The following is a 9,452-nucleotide window of genomic DNA, read 5'->3' as shown; positions in this document are numbered from 1 at the left end:
GGCTGTCCTGTCCTGACTTTCCAACACGGTGCTAAGGCCAGCACGCGGAGACCAAAGCGGCTGTTCCGTTCTTTTCTTTCTCCGGAGGCCGCACAGCCTGCCCGTGTCTTGGTGCCCTCTCCATGGTGCCAGCGCTGTCACAAAGCCTGGGATGCCCGTTTTGGCCAGGTTGGCCGTGGGAATTTGCCATAACAAGCCGCCTTAGTTGAGCTGCTTATTAAGCGTTGGGACTCCTTCTGCACCGTGCCCAGCAGCAGCTTTGGGGGGCTCAAGACATGCCAGAGACCCCAGTCTGTCTTCCGGCACTTTGGCCGATATCGATCATCTCTCAGTTGCGGAAGAAATAGCACTTATTGGCAAATGAGCATTTATTGAGTGCTTACCATATGCAGACAGATGAAGGAAAATAGGTAGGGGATGCCATCCAAGAACTGGAAGGAGCCCTGCCCCCAAAGGGCTTACAGTCTTGCCCGGGCGGCACTGCATGTAGACAGAGTCACCGTGGGAAGAGGCAAAGCCACATGAAAGCGACACTTGCAGGCACACGGTCATCCGGCACAAAGTGGGGATGTGGGAATGGACGCTGCTGGGCCCCAGGGGTCAGCCGCTTGAAGCCGACCCACCTGCCTCCATGCTGCCTTGCCTCGTCTGGTGTTGGGTGTGTCTGACCTCCATCCTCCTCCAGACTGGAAGCTTTTCAAGGGCAGAAACCAGCCTGGTGTCCTTTGTCCTTTTCTCGCTACGCTGCTTCGGCCGTCCCCAAGGGCCGGCGTCCACACTAGACAGAGGGCCGGGCTGGCCAGGCTCAGTTTGTGCTCTGGTTTCCACCAGGGGCTCCCAAGGGGCAACTAGGACTTGTCCCAGACCAGACCTGGTCTTTTCTGAGCCCCGAACGGACACATCATGGGATTTTGCAGTCAAATGCTCTACCCCTGAGCTATCCCCCCAGGTCGTGGGATTTTTGAATAAAGGCCTGAGTTCAAGTCTGGAGTCCAGCACATACAGCCGTGTGACATTAGATGAGTCTCTGAAACGCCGTTCCTTAATCTATAAAATGGGCAGAACAGTATTTGCTCTGCCCGTCTGTCTCACAGGGTCGGGAGGCAATCACGGGGGGGTGATAGGGAGTGCGTTGGAAATCCTAAAACCCCGCAGAGCTGGAATCTGCTGTCCTTCCCTAACCTGCCTGAGGTTTTAGTACAGAGGTTGGGACGCAAGAGATGCTCGCGAGGTGTCAGGTCCTCTCCATCCTCATCATTTTGAATCCTGCTTTGACCTCTGACCTTAGTGACCCCAATTGGGGCAATCAGGGCAGGGAGTTGTGGTGATGTCACATTTAGTTTTGGGTGAGATGCAATCCAGGAAGTAGAATAGACATAAAGAGACATTCTTGGCAACTTCTACGGTGATCTGTGGGGGTGAGGGGTAGGGATGAGGTGCCTGAGACACATTCAGGCTTGGCTCACAGCTCAACGCTTTGCTGCCTTTGAACTTCAGAGCAGTTCAAAGTACAGCCCCAGAGGTCACTTTGGTCTCTGATACAACCTCTCCTCTGGTAGTGAGGCCAGGTGGCTGTCACCAGCTGTCGGGGGTTTGGGACCATGTCTCCATAGCACCTATGGCCAAGGCAGCCTTTTTCTGACCCCAGAGGGAACTTTGGTCAAGGAAGACAGAAAAAAGCATAGATGAAGAAGTGGGCACCCTTACAGAGATGTTCCTCATACACGGTCCATCTTTGAAGGGAGGGGACGGCAGGAAGGGGCTGGAGACTCCCGTCTCCACTGGTGCTTGGTGCGTTGTCAGGCAGTCAGGGACAGAAGCCTGGAGTGCATGGCGAAGGGGGCTCAAGATGTGATTCCTACCTTAGCTATGCAGCAGACTGGAGAGGGAGGGAGAGAACGGGTGGTGTCTGGGTGGTGGGAGGAAGAAAGTGCGAGAACAGCTAGGGTACACTCAGGGCCAGGAGAGGTGAAGAGGCTGGACCAGGATGGGGTCACCCCCAAACCCATCTCCTTCTGCCTGGACTCCCAGGGCTGTCCTTTGCACCGGCCGCCAACTAAAGAAGGTAAAAGAGGCTGAGGACCAGGCCCCTTCCGTGTTCTACCCGCAGGAAGCGGAAATAATGAAATAATCCCAATAATGCGTGCTAATGGTATGAGGAATTACGGTTCACACAGCGTCTTTACATGCATCATCTCCCTTAATCCCACTTAATCTCATTTGAGAACCATTGCACTGGCCTGGAAATTTAGAAGCCCAGGCTCTAGACACAGACCTGCCTCGGCCTGGACAAGTCATTTCCCTTCCCTTCCGTGGTCCTGAGAGCGCTGGGCTGCTCTCCCCTCCCCCACCCCACCCCACCAGGTGGAAACATGAAGGGAGGGAGAGGAAGAGGGATTTCTGGAGAGGAAGAGCTGCTGCCTGGGGAGTGGGGCCTGTGGCTGCACGCCTGGACACCCGCCGGCCGGCCAGCCATGGGTGCGTGTTGGGAGAGAGGCCTCACTTGCGAAACGGAGTGTCTCCTTTCACTAAGTGTCCCGTTGCAAATCTCCCCCTCTCCCAAGACAAAGGCCGGGGGCCCAAAGGGGCTTTTGTTTTCTCTGCCACAGGCTAATCTCTGGGTCTGGAGCCCCCTGGAGGTGGGGCTCTCATGCGCACGTGCAGGGCATGTACACACGCATGCACGCATGCACGCACGGAAGCCGGCTTCTTTCTTTGAAGAGGTCTTCCCTCAGGGCAGAAAGGAGGTCCTTGGTCACCCAGCCCTCCCTTTTTCCAGAGGCGACTTCTGGGGAAGCCGTTCGCTGGCTGATACTTCTCTGTCTCTAGCAATTGGTGTTGGCAGATCTTGGGGCCCAGCGCTGCAGCTTGGGGGAATTTTCCAGAAGGGGCAGGGTAGGGGTTGGTCCTTAGGGCCGTCCCTGCAGCCCTCTCAGGGGCCTCCAGACCCTCCCCTTCCCCTCTCCTGGGGAGCACCCTCTCGGAGCTCCTGGGCAGGATGGGGCTGCAGAAGAAGTGGGTTTATTGCACTGAGGGGAGGAAGGGGTCACGAGGGGAGTGAGCGGTTGCCAGCCAGGGCACTCGCAGCCCAGGCACAGCCACTCGCACTCAGGAGCATGCACACCGCGCCCCTGGGGACAGAGAGACGCTGGGGAAGAACACACGCTCGCACCCTAGCAAAACCTGCCGCAAGGTTCCCAGATCCCCCTCCCCCGCAGACCCCGGTGCGACCTCTCCAGAGCCTTCTTCTGCCTGCTGGCCTTCCCTCCCCAGGCGTCCAGCTCCCTGCAAGGGGCCGGAGCGTCGGACTGCTGCTCCCTGCCTGCAGCCTGGGGCCGGGGGTCCGCCAGGCTCGCCGCCACCCCGCCGCCCTGGCAGCGGCTCCTCCGCGCGCCGCGGGGGCCGACTTCGGACCTGGGCTAGAGGAGGGCGGGCTGGGCGGCCGGCAGGCGGTCCCTCGGAGCTCTCCCCCTCCGAGCCCGGGGCCTCGGGCCGGGCGGGCGGCGCGCTCAGGCCTTGCTGCCCCGCGGCGGGCTCTGCGGCGAGTGCAGCTCCACCGACTGCCGCCGCCGCACCTCGCGCTCCTCCCAGTCGGCGTCGGGCTCCTGCCCCTTGAGCACGGCCAGGCGCTCGGCCAGGCTCTTGGCCGGCGGGAACAGCACGTAGTTGTAGAGCAGGGAGCCCAGGACGGCGCCCACCAGGGGTCCGATCCAGAAGACCTGGGGCGGGCGGAGAGGCGGGTCGGGGCGGGGATGGGAGGGGCGAGCCCCGACTCCCCGCGCCCCTCAGCCTCCAGACGCGCCCCGCCCGACTTGGTGTTGAAAAGGGGGTCTCCCACCCGATTAATGGAATACAGGGAGGGGGGATTGGCGGACTTAGTAATGACAGCGGCGGCTGTGGGGGCAGATTGGTTAGCTGGGGGTTAAGGGTGCGAATTCCAAGAGGACTGCCCCGGCGAACAGAGGCAATTTGCGCACGCTGTCTGGGCCTCAGTTTCCTTTCATTGCGATAATATCTACCTCTTAGGGTAGGCGTGAAAACGAAGTGAGTTATTATTTGCAAAGCGCGTGGAATAAGGCCTGGCCCGTGCTAAGGCTAGATGATATAAATGTCTGTGTTAGCTCGTACAAATATTACCATTCACGGGCCCCAGCGCACTGTGTGAGCTGTTCCCCACCTCACTGAAGGACCGTCGCTTAACTCTTCCAAAAAGCCAGGGAGGCAACAATGGCTATGATCCTCGAGGGCGGATGTGGAAATGAAGCGTTCCGCAACAGACCCGAGAAGGGAGCCCCAGGCTGGAACCCCGGGCTCTCCGGGAGGAGCGCGGGGCGGGGGGTGGGGGGGAGGGGTTGGCGGAGCTCTGACCGCGCTCTGTTCCCGCCCTGCAGGGAGATGGTTTCTGAGGGGGGGTGGGGAAGGCAGGAGGTTTCACCATTACCCAGTGGTCGTCAAACTTGCCGGTGACAACGGCGGGCGCCAGGGAGCGCGCGGGATTCATGGAGCAGCCGGTGTAGTGGATCTACAGGGGAAGGCAGGGGTCAGGGAGCGGAGGGAGATGACGAGGACAGTGCAGGGGTCCTTGCGCCCCTCTGCAGCACTCGACCTCAGCCTCAGGGGAGTCCCTGTGATGGGCAGTTAATCCATATGTGTACAGGGCTCTGTGTTCATTGGAGGCTGGAGTGAGATCTGGGGTATCTGGGAGTCAGACCTTCTGCTGTGGCTACATGACTAGTCCCTCTGGGGAGTTCTGTGTATCTGTCCCCTGGGGGTCTTTGTGTCTGTCACTTCTGGATGTCTGTGTGTCTATTTCTAGAGTGGTCTGTGCGTCTGCTTCTTTGGGGAAGGTCTGTATGTCCACCCCTCCAGGGAGGCTAGAAGCAGCAGCCATGACCTACCCCAAGGAGGTGGCCCAGGGCCACAGAGAAACCGATGGAGAGGGCGGGGGTGCCCAGGTTGTCTCCACGACGCTCGTCTGTGGAAGCGAAGATGCAGAGCACCAGCTGCAGGGTCAGGAAAAGCTCCACAGTGACAGCCTGGCCAGCTGTCGTGTTGTTGCTGAGCTGGGGAAAGAGGGCGGGTGAGGGGACGCTGAGCAGACTCCCCACTCTGGCTCCATTTTCCTGCCCAACTGCAGTCAAAGCTCCAGAGAGGCTTCTGGGCTGGGACTGAACACCTGGGGTTACCAGCCACCTTAGCCCAAATGAATGATAGCTTTTTCCTGGGCTGTGGCCCCAAGTTAGGGGGATGGACCCCAGGACTGCTTGTGGTCCCTAGGCCAGAGGTAGGAAAACTGACTCCATAGCCCATTAGATCTGGGGGCTGTGCCCAATGTGAGAGGAAAAGGGTGCTGAGGTCCCCAAATGTGTTTCCTGAACAACGAGAAGGGAAGAGGTCCTGACTGCAGCCCAAGCTTTAGGGCAGGTAACAGAAGGGCCTTCTTTGCTCTCTAGGCCGTGAGATACTCCTGGTGTAACGAGGGGCCTGTGGTCTTTCTTCCTGTGGGCAAACGGCCCCCAGGGAAGGGTCTTGGGACTTGGGTCTGGGGACGGTCCTTGTGCGTCCCCTCACCCCATGAGCCCGGTATACAGCTCTTTCCTTTCACCTTTGCCTGCTCCCCCCGATCTTGCCTGTTCTCACTGTTCTAGGCCTGAGTTTTGCCCTGTGGATTTGTTCCCTGCACATTGTGTGGAGGTTGGGGTGGGGGCGCTGGTGCCCTGTACTGTGGTGTGGGGGCCTGTGGACCAGGTGGGGTGCCCATGGTCCTGGCAGACCCTGCCTTGGGTAATGAGAGAACTTGGGGCCGAGCAAAGAGGCGATTTCGTAACCGGGCCTCACCCAGCACTGGATTTCTCCCTGGGTTTTGTCATCCTGTCCCTACACCCTGCCCTCAAGCGCTGGGCACTGCACTGGTTGGCACTGGGACAGCTCTCAGCTCCCACGCTCTTTCTCCAGGCCCTGAACCCCCATTCTTGGGTCCTAACCATCAGGCTGGCACGCTTGGGTCTCTAGGGTCTAACCTTAACCCCCCTGTCGTCTAATGTTAGAGCCTCTAGTGGGGGGCAGTGAAAAGGGCCTTGAAGGCAGGTACTTTGGAGTCCTATCACTTGCCACGGGACCCTATTTACTACTTCAGCCTCAGTTTGTCCTTCCGTATAATGGGGATAACAGTTTCTGGAGGACTGTGTGAGGACTGGGAACGACGAGGGCAGAGCCCCAGCCTCATCCCCACTGGTAAATAGCTTTTCTGAGGGAGAGGTGTGGACGTGGATTCGGCGTCTGACTCCAGGTGCTGACACCAGCTAGTTCTGTGGTTGGAGTCAAGTGAATGCTGAGCCTCAATGTACCAATCAGGGTAGAGGGATCACAGAATTCGTCTTCCAGTGTTGTACCAAGAAGTAAGTGACATCCGGCCTGGCAAAGAGCAGGCGTGCATCAGTGATAACTTCCTGGTGGCTAGACTGGCCTTTCCAGTGACCTCAGAGGACACCTGGAATGGCCTTAGGGGTCATCTAGCTTTCTAGCCTCAGGGCAACTCAGGCCCACTGCTGCCCCATTCCAGCCAGGCAGGGTTCTCCCTAGTTCCTCAAGATGGTAAATGCTGAGCTGTCACTTGGGGGACCGTCCCCAGACCTTTCCCTTCTGCAGGCCCCTGTTAACTGTCAAATGCTGGAGAAACAGGAGTGAGTGTCCCCACGGCCCCTTCACATTCCCATTGTTCTGTGTGAGAGGAGATTCTCGAGCCACATATTCTGAGACTTTCTTGGCCGTATTCTCAGGAAGTTCCTCTGGCAGTCTAACCGGACCTCTTCTTGCTGGAAACAGAGCTAATTTCATTCTCACTGGAAGGGGTCACACTCCTCAGTCTGTCTCCCACCATGTCCACTCTAGCCTCTTCTCATCCCTGAACCCCCAGCCTCATCATATTTTCCATTTTGAAGAAGAAAAAATTTCCTCAATTGGGACACCTCTGGCCCTTGCATGAGGAAGGGTCATGTGTGCAAAGGAGGGGGTGGCCATGGAAACCATTAGGACTCTTCGGAGACATCGGAGCCTTTATCCAGTGGCCCAGGGAAAGGCAGGGCATCAAGGCATAAAAGAGGCGCTTGCGGCCCTGGCTTGGGTTGGGGGGTGAAGCGAGAGGTGTATTGAGGGGACATAGACTCTGCCTCCCCAGCCATGGCCTCAGATGCCAGGGTGCTGCACAGACCCAGGAGAGACGGAGGGCAGGGACGCGGTGGGGGGGGGGGGGGATTGAGGCACACCCCCCCCCCCCAGCTCCTAAAGTGCCTATGGTGTCCGATTAGCTGCTGTTCGTGTAATCCGCAGTTAGTCACAGGCTCTGGGGACCTTCTCCAGGGTCTGGAGAGACCTTGCCTCTTCAGCTTTCCCTTGAGTTCTGGTGCTTTCTCTGGTATTGACCCCCTGTAGAACTCTTGGCCCATCCCTTCCCTTCTCTGGGCCTCAGTTTCCTTGTTTGTTAAACAGGTCTTAGTTGATGGCTCAGGGAGGGGACATTGGTCAGGTGGAAAGATCATGAGTTTTGCTGTCAAGCCTGGGTTTGAAGGCTGGCTTCTGGCACCTTAAACAATGGAAATACCCATCCCTACCGCGAAGCTCTGTTGTGAGGTGTCAGCGTGTGGCTTGTGAGGAGCCCCTGCTGTGAGGCCCACACACAGAAGCTGAAGAACTACTGGAAACTTCTTCCCTCGAGAAGACCCTGGGGACTAGCCCTGTGAGGTTCCTCCCGGTTCAGAAAGCTCATCTGCTTTGGGACTTTGTCTTCTGCTGAGTTCTAGCCCAGCCCTCACTGTAATGCAGGCATCAGGTCAGCAGAAACCTTAATGCTGCTCTTCCCCCGTGAGGCTCAGGGTAGAAGGTTCCGGCAGACCCGCACGGATCCTGCCTCTGCTCTGACCTTATTGCTCCTTCTCCCCAGGCTCCCTTACGGCCCCTGTGTTCCTGGCTCCCACATCTCTCCCTCTCTCCCTCCTCCCTCGCCTCCCTCCCTCCATCTTTCTGTCTCCCCACCCAGACCCTCACCCAGATCTGGTCCCTCCCATCTCACCCTTTCCAAGGGACTCTGAGGATCTGCCCCTTGTGGAGGGGACAAAGTTCTGGCTACTCACTGCATTAACAGCCAGGTCCCCTCGAATGTCGGGTGGTGTGATCTCGTGGAGCAGAGCAGCCCCGGCCACAGCCCCCAGCAGCTGGGCAGCCACATAGAAGGCCGCTCGGAGGAAGGAGACGTGGCAGCCCACCAGGCAGGCCACAGTCACGGCAGGGTTGATGTGCGCCCCGCTGACGTGGCCCAGAGCCTGCACCAGGGTGCCGATACCCAGGCCAAAGGCCATGGCAATCTGTAGCACGGAGGGCAGGGCCCTTGGCCAGTTGAGGGCTGAACCGAGGCCGAAGAAGACGAAGAGGAGTGTGGCCAGGAACTCTGCAAACACCGCCCTGGAGAAGGCTATGGACCGGAGTTCCCACATGCTGTGGAGCCTCGTGCGGGCTGGCCCAGCAGTCACAGGGAAGGAAGCTTGCGGAGCACGCTCTCTCTCTCTCTCCCTCCCTCTCTCTCTCTCTCTCTCTCTCAGGGTCTCTGGGGAGGCTGGACTAGGGGCATTTATAGGGTTCTTCCATCCAGGATTGGGACACGTGAGGTGGAGGTGGAGTCTGGGCCCCTACCTTGTGTCTCCTATGGCGGCCTCCTGCCCCCACCCCCCACCCTGCCCACCCGCATGCCTATCACCCCATCTCGGCCTTCACAGCTGACTAATGTTCCCCATTAATGAGCTCCAGATAAGGACTGACGTCCCCTGATTTTCCGTGTTTGTTCCCTGGTTCCCCCAGGGCTGAGGCCCCAGGGCTTCCCCTACCCCCACTGGTCCTGTGAATGGGGATTCTCAAAGGGGATGTTGCCAAACCCCCTCCCTCTGACTCCAACTATTGGTCAAGACAGGGACAACCCCTCACCCAAAACTGACCATGAGAGGGGATGTCCATGCTGCCCCTTCTAGTGATTGGGAAGTTCTTCCTGTGGTTGACCTTCAATTATTCCTTCTTGAAGGGGATGGAAAACAACTGCTCGGCTTGTGACGTGAACCTTCCAAGGCATAAAGGTTTCTTCTCTTCCGGGCTCACTTTCTTGTAGTCAATCACCCAGAAGTTATTAAGCTTCGCCTCCTCCCTGGAACCCCAGCCAAAAGGCAGCTCCCATAGCCTGGAGGGAGGGGGTGGTGTTGGTGGCAGGGGGACCCTGGCCCTGGGTGATGGGATCGACCTACGGGTGTCTGAGGAAGCTCTGGGCTTCCATTCCCCATTCCAGCATCACCCTGGCCCCTCTCTGTGATTTACCCTTTCTTCTCCGGCTCTGTAAACAGGGCGTAATCAACTTACATGGGGTTGGGGTTTGGATTAAATGAAATAACGTAAAGTGCTCAGAGCCGGCCCTG

At 58.3% G+C, this 9,452-nt stretch overlaps 1 protein-coding gene across 1 annotated transcript; it reads right to left on the bottom strand.

Moving 5' to 3' along the window:
• Positions 1–361: 361 nt before the first annotated feature.
• On the bottom strand, positions 362–8,578 carry AQP2 (aquaporin 2). The gene is made up of 4 exons (XM_026501918.4): positions 8,130–8,578; positions 4,899–5,063; positions 4,442–4,522; positions 362–3,719 (listed from the first exon to the last, which is right to left on the bottom strand). Exons 1-4 carry the CDS (start codon positions 8,487–8,489, stop codon positions 3,510–3,512), a joined length of 816 nt encoding a protein of 271 aa, XP_026357703.1. The 5' UTR covers positions 8,490–8,578; the 3' UTR covers positions 362–3,509.
• Between the last annotated feature and the right edge of the window lie 874 nt (positions 8,579–9,452).

The sequence above is a fragment of the Ursus arctos genome, unplaced genomic scaffold, assembly GCF_023065955.2.
Source record: "Ursus arctos isolate Adak ecotype North America unplaced genomic scaffold, UrsArc2.0 scaffold_26, whole genome shotgun sequence".
NCBI classification, from domain to species: domain Eukaryota; kingdom Metazoa; phylum Chordata; class Mammalia; order Carnivora; family Ursidae; genus Ursus; species Ursus arctos.
The sequence above is the reverse complement of the archived record's forward strand: the minus strand, read 5'-3'. Positions and strand labels throughout refer to the sequence as shown.